Below are 25,000 nucleotides of genomic sequence, written 5' to 3'. Positions count from 1 at the left end.
TCTCTCAAAAGTAATATATTTCGTTTAACGTCGATAAATCGTTGTTGTTTAGTCGATTGTATAAATATTATGTACCGTTGGATTAAATTAATCCGTTCGTTTCTAGAAAGAGCAGGTTTGTCTCTTGTCTTTAGCGAATGAACCTTTATATCAAAGGGAATTTACTTTGCTGCGTTTCTGCGCGTTTCTGGATCGTTCTCGTAATCTTACAAGCGGTTACAAATTGCTGGTTAACGAGCTTAGACGCATGGTGGTTCTTAACGAGATGACGTCACAACAATAACAAACAATCGCAAATGTCTCGTTCTTGGTCGTACGAGAACGACGACGAGCCCTTAACGAGAACGACTAGAAGCCCGCATAGCAGCGTTCTATTGGCTGGACAAGAGCCGGTGCACTCGAGGCATCTGTTCGGGTATCGTTCGGTGGCGAGAAGAGGACAAGAGAGCCACTGAATTAGTCGTAAGTCACTCAACCACGGCTTGTTAGCGTCGTTAACCCTGACCCCGGGACATCGTCTTTCTCTCTCTCTCTCTCTCTCTCTCTCTCTCTATCTCTCCATACGTGTATATATATATGTGTGTATATCTGTGAATACCGTCATCTCAACTGCAGTTTTGACTGAATTCTCCTGTGTCCAATGAACCAAAACGGTTACTTGCCTCACGATTTTCCTTCATTCCGTTCGTTCACGTAAGTATCGTGAATTCTTGAAAACATGTCGATCAGTTTATTAACTTTAGTAAGAAAGAACGAAGAAAGGATTAATAAAAATGTTTCATACTTAAATGTTTTTACGGGATTATGTCATATAAGTCATCTTTTGTTATTACTGTTTATCGTTATGTTGTAAAAGAATTGCTTTTTTATTTTTATTTTTTTCTCTTTTCTTTTTTATTGGATAATATCTCAACTGGAGCTATCGCCATCTGGTTATGCGACCACAATGCTTTCTCTTTTTTTTTATTTGTTTTTTTTCTCTTTTTTCTTTTTTTTTCTTTTGGCAAGTTAAAACGACAATCGAGGCTTAAGCCTTAGCTTTGATTTTTTCTTTTATATTCAACTTTCTTTATATCAAGTAAGCTTTTAACTTTCTTTATGTTATGTAATGTATAATTTTGTATAAATGCAATACATATATATATATATCTACTTTTATCTTGAATGAAATCTACGTTAATCATGGTTAATATGACTAAACTAACAAGTATACATGTGTATATATATTCGTAATAACGTAAGATAACAAAGAGCATTTAATTCAATAAGAATTCAATATTCCAATACAATAGAAATAATATAATATAAAATCCAACAATAATAGAAATTATAATAATAAACGCATATAGTGTAAGTATATACTATATCCGAGTAGTCCGTTTAAATCGTATCATCAACGTGACGTGCCAATGTCAACTAGTTATCTCCGTTTTGGCAAGCTTCGTTCCTGCAATTTTAAGCGGCACAATGACCCAAAACTAGACGTTTACTATACATTCCATTTAATCGCAGTCGTCCGAAAGCTCGGATCCTTTTGGAATCCACCTGACTCGGTCCACTTAGTGTGACGGAAAGAGCGAGTGAGAGAAAAAGAGAAAGGGAAAGGGGGACTGGAGCGTTCGGAGGGGGTCGGTCGGGTGACAAAAAGGATGAGAGGAGAAAAAGATGGGTGCAATAAAAAAGAAAGGAAATTGAGGAGAAGGGTCGTCGTTGGCTCGACGATCGAAAATTTCCTTGGTTGAAAGAAGAAAGAACGAAGGAAAAAAAGAAAGAAGAAGAGAAAGAAGAGGTCGTAGAGATGGTACGCGAAAGAAGAAAGCGCATGTGAAAGAGTGAAAGAATCAGTAAAAAAGAGAGAGAGAGAGGAGGGGTGGAGGAGAGGAGGAGAAGACGAGAGAGAGAGAGAGAGGGGGGTGAAGGAAAAGGCGAGATAAATTCGCGGGTTTACGGCGCCCTTAAAGTTGCGGGAATCTCTTTAACGACCTGGCAGGCTGCCACCGATGGGTAGGACTACGTAAGAAGAAGAAGAAGAAGAAGAAGAGGGGGTGTAGAGGAGGAGGAAAGAGAAAGACTGAAAAGCTTCGTCGATGGTCATGTGCTGTGCGCTCTCGCGTCGCGTTGGCTCGTGGTCTCGCTCGCGCGCGCAGCTAAGAATCCTGCTCGGGTTATCATTCATTTTCTCTCGAGCGAGCCACCGGCTCTGTTAATGACAGTCCCACGGAATTATACTGCGGAACTTCGCGTTTCCCAGTGAAATTGCGAGAAACCGAGTGTAGCTATGTAGGTGTGTATGTATGATGTGTATGTGTGTGTGTATGTGTGTATGTAGGTATGTATGACAGGTACGTGGGAGATAGAAAAGGCGAATCTAGTTCGTAGAGAGTTCTTCGAACGGAGAAGCCAGAAGATTACCTCCCTGTACTCTCTCGCGAACTGGGTCGCCTTTTTTTCTTCTTCTTCTTCTTCTTCGTTTCTTTTATATTTTGTTGTCTTTTTTCTTCTTTCTTTTTCTGGGAGTGTCTTTTTTCTTCTCTTTTTCTTCTTTTTGCTTTTCCCTATCGTTCTGTTTTTCTCCACTCGTCTCGTTTCTTCTTTTCTTCTTTCAACATTTCCCCTGCTGTGGCTCTTCTTAATACACAACACGTAAACGCGTAGGTATACCACTAGCTCGTTCCCCAAGCTTTATCTTTTTCCCTCTCTCTCTCTCTCTCTCTCTCTCTCTCTCTATTTATCTATCTATGTCTATCTATCTCTCCCTTTCCTTCTTTCTTTTTTCTTTCTTGTCTTCCTTTCTTTCTTTCAGCAGTCTCAGACTCCCTGTGTCTCGAAAGATCACCTAGAATGATTCATTTTATTGTTACCACCGAGCTTTCTTTCTGAGATCGTTACCGTCGAACTGTCTCGACGGAGTGACTAACGCGTGAATCGAAACCACCCCGCGATAGCGTAGAAGAAAGAAAAACTCTGGATATTTCATATGAAAGTGGTATACGGGAAGGGGATCTCGATAAAAGGCCTCGAGAAATCGTCCCTTTCCATAGTCGGCCTCTTTCTCTTACTTCATTGTTATATAGTTCTTCCCTCACTCCCCATACTCCTTCAAATCTTCGTTCTCGTTTCCTCGACTATGTCTTGTTTGTTTTTCCACGGAAACATCGAGATTATTTTGCTCGTCGATTTATAAACGACGCTGTTATCCTCGAGAGTCGTCGGTCGGCTCGTTCTATACGAGAGTGCTATCAAAAAAATTCATCCACGACCCTGAATTCTCTCTCTCTCTCTCTCTCTCTCTCTTTTTCTTTCTTTCTCTGTATCTATCTCTATCTCTATCTCTCTCACACACACGTGTTGTTTTTTTATTTCGTGGAAAAAAAACAACACGGTGTTTTGGTATCCGCTGATACTTTTTTTTTATTTTTCTTCTTCGTTTTCCTTTTTTTTTTTTTCGTTAATTTTATTTAAGAAAGAAAAGATTTTCTTTTTATCCAAGAACACTGAGCACGATGATTCTCTCTTTAGAATTTCTGATAGTAGTCGTAGATCATATATTCGTAGACTCTAAGGAACTCCATAGTGGGATCGTCTAAAAGCATAATGGACGATTTCACGAAGAGATTCTTTACGATATTCTGGCTCGCTCAGGAAAACGGCCTCGCGGCCATTGTGATAGAATCACGAAGGCTCCCTTAACTTCCTTGAATTATTACGCAGTTTCGTATTTAATGGAGCCAATGGCAAAAAAGGACGAGTTGGTCAGTAGCTTCTTTCGAGAACAAGAGTCGTAAAGCTAAGCTGGCAACTTTTTTAAGTGCAAAGCTCTTGGCTTATTTTCCTTTTTCTTTTTTTGGTAATCTTTTTTCGTAATCTTTCTCTCATTTATTTAAAATAGAAATATCGTTAGACGCAAACGATGAAACAATCGAGAATTGAAATATTACGCTGAAGAAAGCAGATTATTTTTGAACGAATAACTAAAATTCTTCCACATAATTGAATTCCGACATTTTTATCTTCTTGCTTTCTTTCTTTTATGTATTTTTTTCAAACTTCAGATCGTCGGTATACCAATGAACATTATTTGTATCTTTTTACGACTTATATAAAACATAATTTCGTGCAACCTCATCGGATTTTAAATGTATCGTCCTTATTTACCTAAAGATTTCGTAACAACCTGTAAACATTGGAAATGAGATGTGTAGAAGAGAAAAGAAAAAGAAAAAGAAAAAAAAAGGAAAGGAAAGGAAAGTAAAAGGCAATAACGCTGAATTTATGCAGCGGCATCTATCAAGAACAGACTGTTACCAAGACTCTGATAAAATTCCTTTTAAGATTATAATAACGTCGTTAGAGAGGAGTTCCTTTCCTCCTTTCCCTTCTTACCCTTTACCACTTCTTCTTCACCTTTCCAAGGAAAACTTTTAATCGTGAATAATGGAAAAGTCGGGCAGAGCGATTATTTTCAACGTTGGATGAGGGGAATCAAAGGGCATCATGCACGTTCTTGAAAGTTGGTCGTGGCGATGTCTTATTGTTCCTGTTAAAGGATCCTTGTCGAACAAGAAAATGGACGGCTTTTTCAGTGCGTTCTTTTTCGACGCCACGTCGAAAATTCTTGTCGTCACCGTCGTTGCTTGACAAAGTTCGAAGAAGAAAGCGAAAAGGAGGAGAGGCGATGTCGAGGATGAGGATGAGGATGATGAGGGGGGATAGAAAGGGGGGATGGAAAGTTGAAGAAGCGGAGAGAGGCGCGATGATGGTGAAAGAGGAAAAAGAAGGGAGAATCGATAAGCGTCGTGGCGTTTCGCCATCGCTGTCGATGCTCTCCTCTCGATCCCCAAGCTCAGATATTACGGCGTTTGGTCACGTTTCCTATTTCGTTGGTTCGATTAGCGTTACGATGATTGGGAAGCGACGTTCGATACCGCCTTGCGGTATTTTGCGGTATGAAGCAAGATGATGATAATCACGGCCGGGTGATACTCTATTGCTGCATGCATCGAACGATCGTATCTCGTTATCGTGTTTGTGATGTTCTTGTATTTACAAGAAGAACGTCTCGTTCTTACGACGAACACGTATTTGTACGAGCCAACGACTAGGATATACGTACGTATTCGTTGTACTTTTCTATCGATCTTTCGAAATTTTCAACTCGGCTCGGTAAAATTTTGGACCGTTCGTTCGTTCGTTCGAATTAGCGATTAGTTCGTTAACGCTTTTAAAAGATGAAAGATTTGATCGATATCGGATAGCAAAATATCGTTAATCGATTTTGTTATAGGATCGAAAGGTATACCATCTCTGTTCGTTTATAGGTTGAACACATAGACACCCCGTCTCTGAAGGAAGTCAGTAGGGATGCTGGCGAGTCGTATGGGACTTGACTAGGTTTAGGGCGACGTAATCTCATTTGGGGTTATGGTTGTTGCACAATTCCTCGCAGTAGGTAGTATAACTTTGCACTCTCTCGGAGGAACTATAGCCTAAACTGGCACAGCCTACGGGAGACTACCAACTTTGCTAACTTCGGACTAGTTACGTCGACGTACTTCCATATACATATATATATATATTGTGCCTCGACTAATAATTTCTACGTTGTTTAGATAGCAATTCCGTCTTTTAACTCGAAAGAACATTTCTTTTGATACGTGACGAAACTAAAAAAAAATAAGATTAAATACAAAAAAGAAAGAGACAATTCACTCGTTTATTCGAAAGGAAAAGAATTAAATAAATAAATAATCGAAAACGTCGATGAAAAGAGTATATAAGATGTTGAATGAAATAGACTATATTTCTTTTCCTTTCAATCTATTTTTCTCTGTCGCTCGACACGAAACGAAACGTTCTATAGCAACTAAAAACCGTCGAAATCGCTAAGAAGTTATCCACCCTCTAACGAACCTCTCTTGTCTTCTTCTTTCAGACATGCTACGAGATGGAGAGGTACCTGAAGGACGAGCCGAAGCTACAATCGTACAAAAAGTTGCCCACGGAATTGGACACAGCACCCTGGAATCTTTTCAGGGCGCCACCTATTTCGTGGACGGCAACCACTGGCACCGCCAACTCACAATTTGAGTCCCCAATCAAAATGGAGGTGAGTTACCGTAAGAATGATATCCCCAAAATGAATTTCATTAGTCCCCTTCAACAACTATTTCTATTCACCACACCCCGCCCCTTTGAAATCTTCACGATTCAAGTACAAGCTCTTTTCTTTTTTTCTCTCTCTCTCTTTCTTTCCTATTCTTTCTTTTTTGTTCTTTTTTTCTCTCTTTCTCTCTCTCTCTCTCTTTCTCTCTCTCTTTCTCTCTCTCTTTCTCTCTCTCTTTCTCTCTCTCTCTCTTCCTCTCTCTCTCTCTCTGTCACGAAGGTAACGACGTCGTCAGACGACAGAGAGACGCTTTGTCTGGAGGACATCAAATTTGGACCTGGCGATCACAACCACAATGGCCGTGATAGGGATCTCCTCGATCGACACCTCGACTCTTTATCGATGTCATCGGCTAGTTCAGCGTGTTCGGCGTTATCTTGGGATAGCTCACCCTCCCTCTCGTGTACGACGCTTATTCTTAAAAAGGAACCGAGCGAAGACCTCGAGGAGGATGAGGAACACGAGGTACAATATTGATCGTTCAGTGGAAAAAGAGAAAAAAAGTAAAATAAAATGAAAGAGAATGATAAGAAAAATAAAGATACAATTTTTCCGTCGGGATCAAATATTTTTGAGAATTCTCAAACTCATTATCGATGTACATATATATTATATATTTGACTTGATTCATAAATAATAGTGTTGTCTTTTAATTATGAAGTTTCTTCAAATTAATATAAAATGGCAATTATTTATTTATTTATTCTATTTAATTACGTATATGCATTATGATAAAACTATAAATTCCGATAATAAAATATCGTATTTATTTAATTATAATAAGTATCTTATTTGTAACTTATATCTGTGTACAGGGTGTCCCGATTATTTCGAAAAATTGCATAATCTCGTAATAGACTGAATCTACCGGATAAATTTTTTTTACAGATTCATTTTGAGACGAAAAAAGGGCACATCGTATGGTGCCAATTTTTTTTTGCAGGATAATTGGTAGGCGAAATTTCAAAGTCAAATTAATGTTATAAATTATATTAAAAATCTCTGAATTGTTAAGAAATATAACACTACGTCGTTGATTACCTGCTATTAGACTATATATTATAAATAATGACCGAAATCTTTATCTTTTTTTTATACGTTTCAAATTATCGATCTTCGAATTAACTCTTCGTTTATAATACAATTATAATAATTATTATTATTTTCTTTTTTTTTTAAGTTCAGTCCTTCATGAAACGTATCCAATTTTTTGCAAAAAAAAAAAGAAACAGAAACGATACACCCTGTATACATATAATATATCCGTAATTCATGTGAATCAAATCGATATTACGATATTTCATTGACGGGATTAGAAAGTAAAGATAAGTTCCGTTATGATTGTTCTCTCGTTGCGTAATGAAAATGGACGTTAACGTAACAGGAGATCGAGGAAGAGGAGGACAGCGGGTGTGAGAGCGAAGGTCAGATCCTGACACCGCCGTCGAGTCCAGGCTCGGGTCAAGGTCATTCCAACTCCAGTCACTCGTCGAGCGGTAGTTCGATGCTCGACGTGCACAACCTCAACCTTCATGGAACGGGCGGTAGGAGTGCAATCGTCAGGGTTACCACCAGCAACGCGCAGGGCGTCGCGAGGTGAGTCCTCGTAAAACTCTAGTATCTACTTTCTCGCAATCCTCTCGCAAGTGCGTTCACGTAACGTCTATGAGAATAGCAAAGTGTAAAACGTCTTTTAAAATATCGTTTTAAGGATGTTCCCATTTTTCTAAATTTTCCGATTATATTCGATTATTTCTATTAAATCAATTTTCATCAAATCGATTTTTAGTCAATGTAAATTAATTATTATATTATTAATATAATAAACTATTCAAATAATATTATATAGTATTCGATTAAACGAATTCGAAGGGTTCCCAAAGTTTTACTTAGGTGGGCAAAATTTCAAAATATTCAACGAAAATAGAAAAATACGTTCAAATCGACTTAAAAAAATTAAACATAAGGGAAAATATTATACCAATTTTATAATATAATTGTTCTTTAGTTATGACAATAATTACTTTTTATTACGAACTGTTTATTAATACATTTCAAAAGTAATTGAATAAAAATTACTAAATGACTTGAAATAAAAAAAGAAGAAAAGAATAAATTCATCGATCTGAAATACGTGACATGTGATGCAGTGGTTGTTTTCTTTTAATAAACTCATTGAGTTTTGGTTTTATGTCGATTGAATGTATTCTTAACATCGTTTGTAAATATTCATCAGTTAATTATATTTCAATTTGGACTTATTAATACTCATCATTGAAAAAGTTTGTTCGCATATATAAATGCTTCTAAATAATAAAGACATTTATTGAATATGTTTGCGTAATTTTGAAAAATCCTGTTAAGATAACCTTTTATAAAAATAATAAACATTGATTAATTAAAAATCAATCAATGTTGCGATAAGAATACTTCGACATGTTTCTGTGATTCGATCAGTTAATTATATTTTTATAAATTCAAAATCATGAATGATATCGCGAATCGCATTTCAAGAATTTACAGGCATTTAATTTAATTGTCAACCTTTGGGAATCCCTGAATAACTAATCTCGGTATTTTCAATAATAAATATCAAAAACCTTATTGTTTATTTAGTTATAAAATAGAACAAATACACAATAATTCTTAATTACACTTAATATTCTCTTCGTTTTCATATTCTTTTAAGAACAACGAGAAAAACAATTGCTTTGTCTCCTAGACTAATCTCCATGACGGCAAATGGCTTCTCAGCGGTCGCGAGCACACAGCACGCGCATACAGGCGCGAGTGCATCAGCGAGCACGGTATCCAATAGGCATCATGCGAGGAGCCACGAGCACAGCCCACCCGACACGAAACGCAGGATACACAAATGCCAATTTCCGGGATGCAAAAAGGTTTATACCAAGAGTTCGCATCTTAAAGCCCATCAGAGGACACATACGGGTGAGTGAAATCACTGTTTTAATCGTAAAACAAACTTTGTATATCGCGAAACAAATTATCAGAGACTATGGATTGATCCTAATCCTACATTCCAAAGGCTAGTTTATTAACAGAAGCGAAAGAGATAGATATAGTAATGTAAAAAGAGAAAGAGAAAGAGAGAGAGAGGAAGAGAAAGGAAGAGAAAAGAGAGACAGAAAGAGAGAGGTGAGAGGGGAGAGATATTAGCGTGGCTAGTAACGCGTAGCGACGCTCCACCAATTCTGTTTCTCCTCGTCGCGGTCGACTGCGGTGGCGTTGGCTACGGAGGGTTGTAATTAACGAACCTCACCACTATCCTCTTTCCATCCTCTCTCTTTCTCTCTCTCTCTCTCTCTCTCTCTCTCTTCCTCTTTCCCTCTTCGTCCCTCTTTGTTCACGGTTTTTGCCACGTCACTCTCAGGCGTTCGAAGCCACACGCCTCTACCACCGCAACGCCACGTTCTCTTTTACTACCACGCTTATCTGACTTTCAAGGGAGCTAGGAAAAAGGGGAAAAGGGAGAGATGGAAAGGATAAAGGATAGGTAATAAGGGACGAGTCGGCCGGGACGCCTTCATCCTGCAGGAGCTTGGCAGGTACGCGTTGGGATTGCTTCTCGCGGATCGTTAAGCAGAACTGCTAACTGCGGGATTATGCATACCGCCTGCACCCTTCCCCGCAATTATGACTCTGTTATGAATTCGTCCTGACGCAGTAATACTACCACCCCTCTGTCGTCTACGTTCGCTACGGAGAGGAAAGGAGGGGAGGGGAGGGAAGTGGAATGACGACGACAACGACGACGACGACGACGACGACGACGACGCTAATGTAACACTTGCTTTTCCTTCACGAAAGTTCGCGAAACAAATTTCGGCCGATGTCTTCGTCTACTCCATTTCGCTAATTCTGTTCAATAAGAAATGTTAGACGGGCCGAAAATTTTACGAGCTCCGACCATTTTACGACCATTTTTTCTATACTCTTGTTTTCCTTTTTTCTTTTCCTTTTTTTTTCTCTTCGTTCTTTTTTTCATTTCATTTATTAACAACCGAACGCGATCTTCGAGCTCGATCGAATTAAGAAGAAATTTTTCTTTTCCCATTTATTAATTTTGCTTTAGCTGTAAAGGAAAAGGAAAAAGAAACGTTCAAAAATGTATGAAAAACTTTACAAGATGTACTCTTCTTTCAGTATTCCTTCATTCTTCTTTCTTTTTTCTTTTCAACCAAAGCCAAACGACCGTCTTTAGCTCGATCGAAAATTGAGAAAAGTTTTCCTGTTTGTTAATTATGCTTTAAATATAAGAAAAATTTAAGTTTCGACTGAGAATAAAGTAAACATCCTGTCGGTAATCTTTCGACGAGTTCATGAGCGTAAACCTTCACTGCGTCAATCGAGAGAAGGAAGGAAGAAAAGATAGAGAAACAGAGAGAGAGAGAGAGAGAGAGAGAGAGAGAGAGAGAGAGAGAGAGAGAGAGAGAGAGAGAGAGAGAGAGAGAGAGAGATAGAGATAGGAAGAGGAAGAGAAAGAGGAAGAGGAAGATAGAAGGAATGGAGAAAAAGTGACAAAATAGAAAAGTACGGTGAAGCTACTGGCATGGATGGAAATGGCGGTACACTTTGATCTCGAACGGTGAATCTAATTACCCGGGGCGCTACAGAAAGGTCGTAGTAGTGAAGTCGGGATACGAAGGGATACGAAACCTCGAGCTGATCTTTCCTTCCTTCACGTTTGCCGCGAACTCGACGAAGGAAGGCTACGACCTAAAGGTTCGTTACGAATTCTGTCCGTAAAGTTTCCTCTTGAGGGTTTTTCGCTATGCAGATATCCGTGCAAGTGGAAGTTTCCTTCCACCAGTGTACTCTTTCTTTTCCTTTCATTTCCTACCTTCTCTATCTTCTTCTCTTCCTATCTCTCTTTTTCTCTTTCTCTTTTTGTCTGTCCGTTTGTCTGACTATCTATCTGTCTGTCTGTCTATCTATCTATCTATCAAAGATCCTCCTTCATCCTGCGGTCTTAGTAAGCGAATCGATACGATCCGATTAAGCGATTTAACAGCCAAAGCCGTCTATTCTGTTTAATTCCATTCTAATAGGACGATAAGACGTTGCTACGAAATGGAACGTCGAACCGGTCGCGAATTCGATCTTTTCCACGTGCTGAGTTATGTCAAGTTAACTCGAAACGAAATAATCACGAAGGACAAATTTGCCTAACGCGATACGATGTGTAATCGTGTATTTCTTCCTAAGGAAGAATTTTTAGTTTAATGCATTTTTCATTCTCCGAGTGGTAAAAAAGAAAAAGAAATGGGAGAAAGAAAATGAAGAAACGATAAAGAAAGAAGAGAAGAAAAGAGGTATAGAAAAAGATAGGTACTGTGTACCATCATAGAACGAGGGTGCTAAGATAAACCCTTGTCCAAGTAACCCGCAACATTTTCACGAGGGTGAACACAACAATTTTTTTCTTTCTTTTTTTCTTGTCTTTTCTTCTCTTTCCTTCTCTTTCTCTTTCTTTCTTTCTTTCTTTCTTTCTTTCTTTCTTTCTCTTGGTTACATTTATCCTCCGACACATATTAAGTTTCGTATCTTCTTTCTTCCATTTCGTCTAGTAACCCGATGTTTCGTCATGGACAATTTTCTCGTGGGAATTGGGGGAAAATTCGTGATCGATCGATCGCAGGTAGTAGATAGTATGTATGTATATACATACATGTATATACACATATGTATATTGATACGAAAATAAAATTTTACGGAATCCTATTTAGAGAAACGACATGTTCAAGGAAAAGTCAGTCGCCTTGCGTTATATATATCCTTTCGTACGATAAAAATAAAACTTATCTAACTCGTTCTAATAAAGTTTCAACGATCGTACTTAAATTTAGTGTTAGATCCTTTAGGAAAATCTTGTTATCCATGTACTATCTAATATACGATATCCGCATGGAATATATGAAGATTCAAGTTGGAACAATGTTTGACTTATCGATCTCCAGGGTACGTTTCTTCTCATTCAAGAGATTTCGTTTTCAAGGATCACGTCTTTTCGATATACCGCAAGCGTGTTTTTGTAAACGTGTAACGTGGATATTCTGAAGTAGGTCGGCCAAAGTATCGTAATTTGAGTTGTGGGCGGCAGGAGATGAGAGTGGGGGAATAAGAGGGTCGTTGGCGGACGGAGAGAAACATTTTCGTAAGGAACACCCATCGTCGATCTTAAATCAGACAGGAAGAGGAAGGGGAAGGCGCGCAAACGCTTGGGAATTATTTATATCGGCGAAACGTGGAAAACAGTTTCGAGACGAAACTAAAGGGGAGAAGGAGAGAAGGGATGAAAGAGTAAAAAAGAGAGAAAGAAAGACATAGCAGACGCAGAAAAAGAGAGAGAGAGAGAGAGAGAGAGAGAGAGAGATTGAAAAAAGAAGAAGAAAAAGAAAATGAAAAAAAGAGATAGGGTGTTTCAAACGTATTTTTTATGCACGAACAACAGATGCATTCTCGAGCAACTCGAAGAATATGAATATCTCATTCGACGATGATACCTTTTCGTTGTAACCACGGTTTTTCCTTTTGCGAATATGAACGTCTTTTCTTCTCCATTCTTCTCTCTCTCTCTCTCTCTCTCTCTCTCTCTCTCTCTCTCTTTCTGTTTCTCTTGTTTGCGCTTTCAAAAGAAGAGAGACAGTGAGAATGGATAGGGTGAGTAGTAGGTGGAGGTTGGTGGGAGATTGGAGGGTGGGTTTTGTCTGGCGTCGCGACGGTAATTCGAAGTTTGTCGGTACATTGATTCGAAGAGAAAAGAAAGAGGACGCGATACGTCGTCGGGGATATACTCTATTGCTCGAAGTTTCTGGCCGCGGTGCGCATCGAGGTAATGCGATTCGTAAATAATGGCTCGAGAAACTGAACTCGGTCGCGTTCGCCTTCGACGACGCTATTGTCGTCCGTGTAGTCGTCGTATTCGCCGTTGCAGGAGCCAAGTGCATCTGCGCGATTGAACGTGTCTCCTCCTTTTACGCTTAGACCGCAAATTCAAAGTCCATTTCTCCTGCCTCCTTCTCGGTTCTCGATAGACCAGACCACAGGCGTCTTCTACGAACAAGTCGGACTATATATTTCTTTTTTCTTTTTTTTTCTTTTCTTTCTTTCTTTCTTTCTCCTTCTTTATCGACAATCTTTTATCATCGATCTTTAACTATCAACCACGTAAGAGGTTTTACGTAATAGGGGAGAAAATTTTATGGGACGAGAACAATTACTGTACAATACGGTAAACGAATAGATTTGATGTTACATCGAATTATCGATTTTCTATGTTCTTCGATATATCTACACTTCTTTCGGCATTATCGATGCGTAAAAAATGATTTTATTCGATAACAAAGTCTCGCTCGCAAACAAAGTGAATTGGGGATCCAGGCTGACAAAATGGGTCAAATATAATTGGAGTGCGAAAGGGTTAATCCTTTGGCATTTGCTTCTCTTCCGTCATTTGAGCTCGATGAATTGGAAATTTATTTATTATGAATACACGCGAAGCGCATTCGTGCAATTACAAAGGAAATCATAGTAAAAAAAAAAAAAAAATAATAATAACAATAACAAACAAAAAAAAAACAGAAAGGTACTTGGCAAAGAATATTTATTTTATTACCAATTCCAATACGATCGTATCGCAATTTTATGAAAAAAAAACAACAAAAGAAAAAAAAAGAGAAAAAAAAAGAAAATAAAAAATAAAGAAAGAATCGAGTAAGTCGTGACATAAGTGATAGTGGTGTTCAGTGTGAATAAAACGCAGGTAGGCGTTTGTTGCTTTTCGAGCGTTCGCTAATTGTATTAAGCAAAGACATGGAGTTCGTAATGGTAGGCCACAGATTGTTTCCCGGATAATAGCGACTGGTTATTACATAGACATTATTTACACGAAAGTTTGTTTCTGCATTAGGCAGCAAAAGCTATCTATGTATAAGCCTGATATCAAGCTAGTCGATCGTAACAAGAATATATATATATATATATATATATATATATATACACACGCAGATATACAATCACGTATATATTATACGTATTATTTATACATATATATATATAAATTTACATATACACACATATATCTGTATACATGTGGTTACATGATACGTGTGTATAGATGTAGTACATAACGTAGTCATTGAAGAGAGAATGTATATGCATCGATTCGCACCTCGGGCACTGTTCGAAACACGCGATCGCACCAAAGTTAGATCCGTCGTCTCTGGCGACGGAGCTCGCACCGCAAACAATCGGAAACGTCGTCGAAGTTCTCTCTCCTTGCGACGACGGCGTCACGGCGAAACCGCATCTCACAACATCGAGACGAACGTTTCTCTCGTCGTTCATCTCCTCCTCCTTCTCCTCCTTCTCTTCTTCTTCCTTCCTTCGTCGTCCTAGGACCGACGACCCCGACAACGACGACGACCTTTGAGTACGAGTATATTGATGATCTCGCCTACGATATGCTTACGAACACGCATATATATCTGCGGCCTGCCGCAGCTCCGACGCTCGTATCCGTTTCTTCGACGAGCTCGTATCGATCTTGCACGCTCGACGCATATCCACCTATCTCTTCTTCTGTATCGCGACTCTGTTGCATCCGGATAGAAAAGTTGAATACGATTGAATAAAGTTGTACAACGATGAATCTATTTTTATATTCTCGCTTAGGTACATAAATAAAATCGCCAAGTATGTGCTTACGTATTTATATCGCTTTACATTGCTTTACATTGAAAGAGAGAAAATGAGAGACGATGTAAAAAATTATAAAAAGAAGAAGGAAAGGAAAAAGGAAAATGAAAAAGAAGGAAAGAAAAAAAAAGGTAGGATACTTCTCGAATGGATATTTTTTTGTTGACTTATATTTCATATATATATATATATGCGAGTATGTAAATAGGTAAGATCGTGAAATATATTCTGTGTTCTTTCGGAGATACTTTCAAATGGAAAGGATAAAAAAAAGGTTTTTATGAATGAATTGGACGAAACTTATTTTTTATGTACGTTTATCTATATGAATAATATTATAAAATACATAAGCACACATTTATATATATATATATTTATATATTTCTGTTAAATTAACGAAATGATATAAATAATATAAATAACAAAAAGGGCGAAATATATTTCGACGTATTTATTTTAGGTATGCACGTACGTATATATGTATAAATAAAAATCGCGAAGTACTACGTATATTCGTGTTTGTTAAAAAAAAAAAAAAAAAAAAAAGAAAAAAGGAAAGTAACTAATAGAAACAATGTAAAAAACAAAAGCGTCGAATGGCTTCGGTAGGCCTATTTTGTATACGTACATGCATATATGTACATATGCATAAATAATATCGTATACGCGTAGTATTAAAAAATGCATATAGACTATATACAACAATAAAAATAAAAAAAAAAGAAAAAGAAAAAGATTAATAAATAAACAAAAAACAGAAAAAAAGGGAAAACAAAACAAAATACTCGTACGAATTCAATGGTCTTATTTTTATATATACTCGTGTAAACAAATAAAAATCGTAAAGCATATTTGTGTTGATTGAAAAAATAATAGAAACAATGTAAAAAACAAAAGGCTCTTTCGAAATAGTAGAACGGTTTTTATGATTTCCGAGAGAATAAAAAACGCGCTTGGCGATTTCGGTGTTTTAAATTTGCATCGAGCTGTATAACACTGGGTACCCGCTTAAAACCGCAATATCGATCGTGAAGTATGTTGTATGTTTCGAGAGCAAACGATTACACACTCCTTCTACGTGCTGCGCATCAAAGTCGACAAATTTAGAAATCTCTAATTTATCACGATCAATTCTATCTCCTATAGATCGTGCTGTTTCTTCTTTTTCTTTTTTTTTTTTTGTAAATGTGGTCTCTCCTCCGATGTGTCTCCCTTTGAAGAAAAAAAAGAATAAGAAGAAACATTTCTTCGTACTTATTTACTCGTTACGCAACGTTTCTCGTTAAAAGAGAAGAATACTTTCCGCTCTAATAGCAGCCTATATTTTCTCTCTCTCCCTCTCCCTCTCTCTCTCTCTCTTATCTCTGCCTTCTTCATCTTCATCTTCATCTTCTTCTTCTTCTTCTTCTTCTTCTTCTTCTTCTTCTTCTCCTTCTTCTTCTTCTTCTTCTTCTTCTTCTTCTCCTTCTTCTTCTTCTTCTTCTTCTTCTTCTTCCTCCCGAAAGAATGTAATTTAAAATCTTCTTGCGGGAAAGAATAGTCTGTAATTTCTCCGGAGCTTCTCGCGAGCTCTTCTTTCACGCTTAGTCTCCCGTATTTTCGAAGATGGGTGATGGGTGGTAGACGACGAAAGAAGGATAGGGATAGAAGTATAGGAGAGGAGAGGAAGGGAAGAAGTAGGCAAACGTTACCGTTCGAAAAATGGAATATTTTTCTCCGAGAGAAGTAGTAGAAGAAGAAGAAAAAGAAGAAGAAGGAAAAAAATACTTGGCCAATGCTTTCCCGATAAAAAGGATGAGAATGAATAAGAGTGATAAAGAAAGAGAGAGAGAGAGAGAGAGAGAGAGAGAAAGAGTAGGGCCAAAGAGGAAACGAAGGAACGGGCGATTTACAAATTTTTCTCGAACCAACCATGAGGGAAGTGGTGGTATCTCGTTGAGAGGTCTTCGACGACATCCATCCATCCTCCTCCTCTTCCTCCTCCTTCTCCTCCTCTTTTCTATCCCTCCACCTTCTTTCTCCTTTTTCAACGTAACGAAAGGACGTAAAGCTTCTCCCTACGTGTCGGCTGGTTCGACGTTTCTGCGATGCGAGGAGGACCCTTCGTGCGGGATAAAATCTCGAATTGGTCGTTTCTCCCGAGCGATCTGTCACGTTGGGCCACGTGAGAAGGGAGTACCAAAGGAGAAGAGGAAGAAGAAGAAGAAGAAGAAGAAGAAGAAGAAGAAGAAGAAGAAGAAGAAAAATAAGAAAAAGAAGAAGGAGAATGAGAAGAGAGAGAGAGAGAGAGGAAGAAGAAGAAGAAGAAGAAGAAGAAGAAGGAGTATTGGATGCGCTCTCTCGGCCGAAACGTTTTCGCGCGAAATGTCTTCGGTTGTAAAGGGGGTTGCAGGGACGAGGTTGGTGTGGAATCCTTGGCCATAAATTCCGCTTGTCCTATCCCACGGGGACATGACTGAAGGTACCCCATACATCCTTCCTGCCAACGGACTTAATAAAATGCAAAGACGACGAGCACACGTTGCCAGGACGGACTGACATATCGACGCAATACCAACTTCCACCTTCTCTACCCTTCTTTCCCTCCCTCTCTCTCTCTCTCTTTCTTTTTCTCTGTCTTCTTCTTCTTCTTCACCACCCTTTCTTCCCCTCCTCTCCTCCACGCTTTCGCCCGATCTCCCTTTTCTGTCGCGCGAAAAGCGAGAAAGGCTGGACGGTAGGACGTAGAAAAATCGTTTCCCTAGTACCCATACACCCACTACTATATCCTTTTGCTCTTTCACAGCAAAGAGACGATCTCCTTCTCTTTCTTCTTCTCATCTTCTTCTCTCTGTCTCTCTCTCTCTTTCTCTTTCTTTCTTTCTCTTTCTCTTTCTCTTTCTCTTTCTCTTTCTCTTTCTCTTTCTCTTTCTCTTTCTCTTTCTCTTTCTGAAGCTCACCTAACCTTCATCCCCTCTGTCGATTCGCTTTCGAGAAAAAGAGAACTTATGGCTTACTATTAAAATAGACGGAATTTTGTTATTACTCGTTTCCGATCGTTCCTATTATTTTTTATTATCGTTCGTATATTAGAAGTTTTTAATTTTTTATTTTTTAATTTTCAATTTTTTAATTTTGAAGTTTAAGTTTCGTTTGTTACTCGCTCAGGGAACAAATGATTGAGGTAAGAAATAAAAGCGTGTTTTTAATATTTTCGACGCTCGTGATGTATACTTTAGTTCGATAATTTATTTATTTGTTTGTTTGTTTGTTTATTTATTTATTTATTTATTTATTTATTTATTTATTTATTTATTTATTTATTTATTCATGATAACTCTCCGTTTCAAAGGGTAATATATGAAGAGAAAACACACATTCATATATACATACATACATACGTACATACATACGTACGTACATACATACATACATGCATACGAGATATAGTTATAATTAAAAAAAAAAAAAAAGAAAGAAAGAAAAAATAAAAAAAGATTACACGCGAAAGATAACCATCTCATTCAAGATCTTCCTGAAGTTGACGAAACGAGGTCTCCAGAGAGATATAGAGAGGGCGGAGTTTAAAGTGTGCAGAATTTCTCAAGAATCACGCGATCTTTTTCTTCGACTTTTCGCAATCGACCTTATTTCCTTTCCCTTTTTCCTTCGTACCAAAAGAAAACCGTTCTTTTCGCTTGGTGCTATATATCAACATACATATATATTGAAATTTAAACATTTTGTGAAATTTCGAGATTCCATCGTCCTCCGACGTTGTTGCGTTGGAATATATCTAGGTAGCGGGAAGGTTCGTTCAGTCGCTCTTCTCCCTCGAATATTCTCGGATCGTACTTCATTCTCCGTGGTTTGACGGAAGTACCATCCAGAATTGGCCGCAATTTTGACAAACCCTTCTCTATGTCACGCGCATATAGGAAGAGGCGTGCGAGCATGTACGCGATGTAACGCACGTATAATCCATATATAATATATATATATGTATATATGTATATATATATATTTATATATACATTATATACACATATATATATATATATATATATATATATATATATATATACATAGATGCGACGCATCGTATATTGTAATATCCATTTTCCAATCGAGATGGAACGTCACGAGCATAGCTGCGATCCTGGGACGTCAACCGTAACGCGCACGTAATTACCATTGCTACCTGAGGGTGTTCCGTGCGTTCAATGAAACCGACAAATATGCATGACTCGTCCTGAATTTTCCACGTCCCTTGCAAATTCCATTTCTGCTTTTCGTTCCGAATTCGAATGAAAAATTTTCGTACCGTTCGCCACGTCTTTCAGTTTCTCCCGAATCCTACGAAATTCAATCTTATATCCGATTCATATATTTCTCTATTGACATCTAATTATATCTTTTAACAACAAAAAAATATATATATTAATTCTATTTTATAGTATATATACATATATATTAGTTCAGTTCTATAGTGTGTGTGCGCGTATGTGTCTGTAATAAAATATATAGGAGCTATGTACTATAAAATTGAACTTTTCGATAAACATTTTCCGCATTTATAATACGCGTTTACCACGAGGGAAGCTTGAAAAGGGTAATGCTTTGAGTTTGAGCCATCTTGTTTAATATGGCTTTATTACATAGGTGGTAACGAACCGCCGGGAGGCCATTATGCGGCGATAAAATGCGTGCTGCGCGTTACATGTTATATGCATATACACGTTCCCGGTTACGTTACCTACAATCCATTTCTCCGTTGAGATCGGCACATGCGCCACAATTTACATGCTCGCGTGCGTTAGTGAATGTGCGCGCGAGCACTATGCACGCGAGCATGTAACCTAGCGGCTACTTTGTTCCACAGTTCGACGTTCACGTTCGAGCTTGTATGCGGTCATGTAACGCATCCGATAATCGTTATCCGTAATTACTCGATATTCGATCCCCTTTTTGGCAATGTTTCTGTTTTTTACTTTTCTTTTCTCTCTCTCTCTCTCTCTCTCTCTCTCTCTCTCTCTCTCTCTCTCTTTCTCTCTCTTTCTCTCTCTTTCTTCTTTTCCCTTTGTAAAGTACATCATTAAAAATAAAATATTATTTATTAATTTTTCTAATATGTCTGTTTGATCGTGTGTAAGATCATAAAGGTTATGAATATATTTAAAATTTCAATATAATTGTTACGGGCGGAGAATTGTTTTCGATTTAATTTAGTTTTTCTTTTCTTTGTTTTTTTAATATGTTCAAGTATCGAATTTGTAATTAAATTTGATTAAAGCGTTATAGAATATTAATTAAATAAACTTCATTAAAGTATTAAAGAATTGTGGTTGATTTATTTTTTCTGTTTTGAAATTTATTTAGTAGTAAATACTTTGATATTGTATCATGTATATATATATATATATATATATATATATATTTATATATATATATATACATGATATAATATATGTATATATATACCCACGCATACAAAAATTTCAATTAGAATTTATTTTTTATTTTCTTTATACTATTATTCCTTTTATTTATTGATTTTAAAATATTCATAACTTTTTCATATATGATATTACTTTATTTAATATTAGAAATTAGATTATCGCCAAGTTTTAAAATAATTATATATATATATATATATATATCCACAAAGAAAGAGAGAGAAAGAGAGAAAGAGAGATAATAGATTTGAAATTCATTTATAATCAAAGAAATTAAAAATTCATCTCACATACATCGACACCTAACTTCATTTTTCATTTGAAAAAAGAAAATAAAAAAGAAACGTATAAGAATAAGAATAAGAATAAGAAGAAGAAGAAGAAGAAGAAGAAGAAGAAGAAGAAGAAGAAAAGAATAATGTTTCTTTCGATATGTCACAGAATATCGATATCCCTTTATTTCGAGATAATTCCGTAGCCGTCCCTTAGGAAAGAGGCCCACCCTTTTCCTACGTTCAGTAGCAGACCCGTGGAGACTTCTCGTGGCGACCCTTGTCATCCTCTTGAAAACGCTTTATCCTTATCGCGGTAGGAACACTTCCTTTCTGCCGCGTCGCAAGGAGCAGCAATTCCAGGCGGAACCGACGTTCATTCCACGTCGCCATTTTTCTTCGGCATCGCGAGAACGTTAACCTAAGAAGGGTTGGTACGAGTATAGGATAGAGAGGGATGACTTTCTCAGGAAGGGGATGCTGGTAAAGGGGTGATAGTGTAATACGGAAGTAGTAGTAGTAGTAGTAGTAATAGTAGTAGTAATAGTAGTAGTAGTGTGGGTGGAGGAGAAGAGGGTAAGAGGGAATGAGAAGGAAGAGAGAAGGATGGATAGAAGAGGATTCTGAGGAAGAGTCGAGTACGTGTGCCGTATTTTCCTTTAAAGTCGCTCGCTGCCGAAATGTCGGGTGTCGTTGGCGGAAGATGTGTGATGCACAATGGGTGGGTGAGGAGCACAGGATACTTCCAAGAGTGGGATAACAGAAGGAGGAAGGGAGAGAGGAAACCGTTGAATTTGGTTATGCGTTACCACGTACCGGTTGGATTTGTTGGCGTCACCTCCTGACGGGAAACGATGCTCCTTCGAACTCCAGCGAGAGAAAACATACGCGTTTCTTCTTTCTTCCTTTATCTCTCTCTCTCTCTCTCTCTCTTTCTCTTTTTCTCTTTTTTTTTCTTTCTTTTTTCTTTTTTCATTCTCCTCTTCTTTCTATTCTTCTCTGGAAAGGAACGCGCAGATAAATTTTTCACCGCGTTCCATTTTATTCGCGAGAAAACTGTCGTGCGTATTCCTTCGAAGAATTCCAGCGATCGAATTCTTCTTCGGTTTTGTTCGTTCGCCGTTCCTTTCGTGACTCGAATTCACTCGAAATTACTTCGATAATATGTATTTATACGTACGAGAAATAATTGTGTTGTTTTAATCGATGTAATTACATCATTTGTTTTACTTATCGTGAAATTTTTCTATCGAAGTATTATATATTGGTATGCACATATATATGTATATATATATATATATATATATACCTATATACGATTATATTTAATTGTATAGACATAGATAAATATTTTTTATTTATCGACGTTCTCATCGATCTCAGGTATAAATCGGTCGAATTACTCGGAACATATAAAGTCGTAGAAATTTTTTTCCTTCGTTTTCTTCCAATCGAACCGAGAAATTTTTCATAAACTTTTCTATTTACTTCGATATCGTAAATTACGAACATCTCTCACACCCTTCTGTCTCTAGGGGTACCGAGTTTAAAACGTAGTTTCGATGTCTATTCTTGATTCTTCAGGGGGATATGAGACAGGGAGGGAAGGAATGAAGGACGAAGGTAGCAGCAAACTTTCTCGCTCGATTTGTACTTCAATGGCGTTGGTGGTAGTATACCGGAGAGAAAACCTAAGAAAGTAAGAGAGCAAGCGTGAGAGAAAGATAGAACGACAGAAAGAAAGAAACCGAGAGAGAGAGAGAGAATGTGCAGCTTTAATATAACTGCTGACACCTTCGATAGCCTAGCTCTTCTGACTTTCCGCACGAAGTAGTTCTTTCGTCGACGTGAAAATTGGGTTGCGTCCACTCGAGGCCCACATCTTTAAGGTCGTTGGATGGTGTGAACTAAAAGGAATAGAAAGAAATAATAGGTGAGAGAGAAGAGAAGAAGAAGAAGAAGTAGAATGAGAGGAGAAAGAGAAAGAGATAGAGAGAGAAAACGATTGTTCGAGGTTGGTTTCGAAGTAATAGCAAAAAGAGGAGTTCGATAGATGTAGAAGAAAAGAGAAAGAGAGACAGAGAAAAAAGTTCTAACAGTTTTAAAGAGAGGGTAGTACACAGAGAGTCGTTTCGTTTGTTATTGCAAGTCCGATGAACGATACAATCACTGTCTCTTTCTCTCTTTCTCTTTCTATTTCTCTTTCTTTCGATCTTCATTCTCTCCTCTCACTCATTCGTACGGAAAACGTAACGAACGAGTCGACCGAAACTCCACAGGGGGTTCGTAACCTTTCGCGCACTCTCCGATCTGTACGATCCCGTCCAACAACCCCTCCATCCCTCGGCATCCCCCTCGATGTTTTCTCCTTCTCCTCTCTATCTACATCGCCTAGCTTGTTAAGCTCGGTAACGTTGCGCCACAGGTGGTGACTCTGCATTGTCTCTTCTCTGGCATAGCCTCATCAACGTCGGCTACCTTCCATACTCTACGAATGGCTTATTTACGGGTTAATAATATACTCTTATTTCTTTTGTCAATCACATATATATATATATATTTTTTTTTATTTCTTTATCTCTCTTCCTCTTTTTCTCTTTCGCTCTCTTCGCACGAGATCTATTATTTTTTTCTTTTGTTTATCTTCTATGCAAACTTCAACAAATTTCGATAAATCTTTTGACGTTTTTGAGAATCGGATAGAAACGGAATATTAATCTTTTATATGTATATTTGTTTTTGTTTAAAATATGATTATATATAATATAATCATAAAATGTAGATATATTTATATTTTTTGATTTAATATATATATATATTTTTTATATTATATCGTATTATTGTATTGTTATTAAATATTAATCTTTAAATAGGCACTGAAAATTTTATTTACAATATTAAATTTTATTTAGAAAAGAACTTTGAAGTTTATAACTTTGAAGTCATAATATGATATAGTATTAGTGTGTACATGTACAATTTAAGAGTACATATGGGAGTACTTGAAATAGTTTGCATTTGAAACTTTGCAGAGATAAATACTTTCCATGAAGTAATTTTGAAAAATATATAATGAGAAAATAAGATGCTTATTATCATGAAGAAAGTTTTTTTTTTATAGGTCGTAGTTTTTCTAGAAAATTTCTTTTAACTTCCTGCAACACAGATTTATAAACGTTCAATAATATTTATACAATATTAGTTTCTTTTTATTCCAATGTTTTGTTGAATGTTTCAAACTTTCTATACTTTACGTATATATTTTTAAATAAGTAAGAAATAGATACAAACATAATCAAAAATATTTTATCGTTATAAGTTTACAAATCTACCTTATATAAAAATAACAACAAAATAAATATATAAACGTAATGAAGAAAAAGATTATAATTATATACAAATTCTTATCATTATTATATCGTCTTCTATCTTATTAAAACAATGAATAAAAATAAAAATATATAAAAAAAGCTATGACGTTGGCCGTTAATTCACGTCGAGAAGAAAGAAAAAAAGATAGAAAAAATGAAACAGAAAAATGAGAAACATTAAATAAGACGTTTCGGACAGATATTTGGTTCGTGATTAATATTTTTGCTTTTGACATATATTAATAATACAATATTTATAACAACGTGAAAAACAATTGTCATTGAGACAAACTATATATATTAATAAACTATACACACACATATATATATATAAATTATATAATATATCCTATAATCTGCACTATTAATATTATTCAGTCCTCGATATACAACTTTAGAAAAAATCTTTAAAAAAATTTACACTTTCGATGAAAATATCACACGGGATGTTAAAAAGGAAAAAACCGAAAAAGAATAAATGTAAAATCTAAGAATACAGTATAAAACTTGAGTTACATCGCATTATAGATAAAATGGATCGAGATATGTAAATAATCGATCGACTATTATGATTCTGTTACAGGTGAGAAGCCGTACAAGTGCAGCTGGGAAGGATGCGAATGGCGATTTGCTCGTTCGGACGAGCTAACGCGTCACTATCGCAAGCACACCGGAGCGAAGCCGTTCAAATGTCGGCATTGCGACCGATGCTTTTCCCGCAGTGATCACCTCGCGCTCCACATGAAGAGACACGTATAATCCATCGTCTCACCGAGCGGTCCTCGAAGCCGCGCGGAATGGCGACGGTCCACCGAGAGAAACGGCGATAGAAAAAGCGAAAATAAGGAAAGGAAGAATAAGAAGAAGAAGAAGAAAAAAAAGAAGAAGAAGAAGAAGAGGAAGAAGAAGAAGAAGATTAAGAAGAGGAAAAAGAAGAGTAAGAGGAAGAAGAAAAAAAAAGAAAAAAGGAAGAGGAAAAAGAAAAAGAGAAGGGAAAGATGGACGAACAAAAATGACGTCGTCGAACGTGGCAAAATGGAG

At 37.1% G+C, this 25,000-nt stretch overlaps 1 protein-coding gene across 1 annotated transcript in view; it reads left to right on the top strand.

Moving 5' to 3' along the window:
- Positions 1–25,000, top strand: part of LOC127071833 (Krueppel-like factor 6) — a 342,252-nt gene that overhangs the window by 303,921 nt on the left and 13,331 nt on the right. The window contains exons 2-6 of the mRNA XM_051011572.1: positions 5,933–6,106; positions 6,383–6,628; positions 7,548–7,759; positions 8,886–9,112; positions 24,543–25,000. The exon at positions 24,543–25,000 is cut by the window's right edge and continues 13,331 nt beyond it. Coding sequence (XP_050867529.1) covers positions 5,933–6,106; positions 6,383–6,628; positions 7,548–7,759; positions 8,886–9,112; positions 24,543–24,718 — 1,035 coding nt within the window. The 3' untranslated portion in view covers positions 24,719–25,000. The remainder of the gene's footprint in view (positions 1–5,932; positions 6,107–6,382; positions 6,629–7,547; positions 7,760–8,885; positions 9,113–24,542) is intronic.

The sequence above is a fragment of the Vespula vulgaris genome, chromosome 23 (assembly GCF_905475345.1).
Source record: "Vespula vulgaris chromosome 23, iyVesVulg1.1, whole genome shotgun sequence".
Classification (NCBI taxonomy): domain Eukaryota; kingdom Metazoa; phylum Arthropoda; class Insecta; order Hymenoptera; family Vespidae; genus Vespula; species Vespula vulgaris.
The sequence above is the reverse complement of the archived record's forward strand: the minus strand, read 5'-3'. Positions and strand labels throughout refer to the sequence as shown.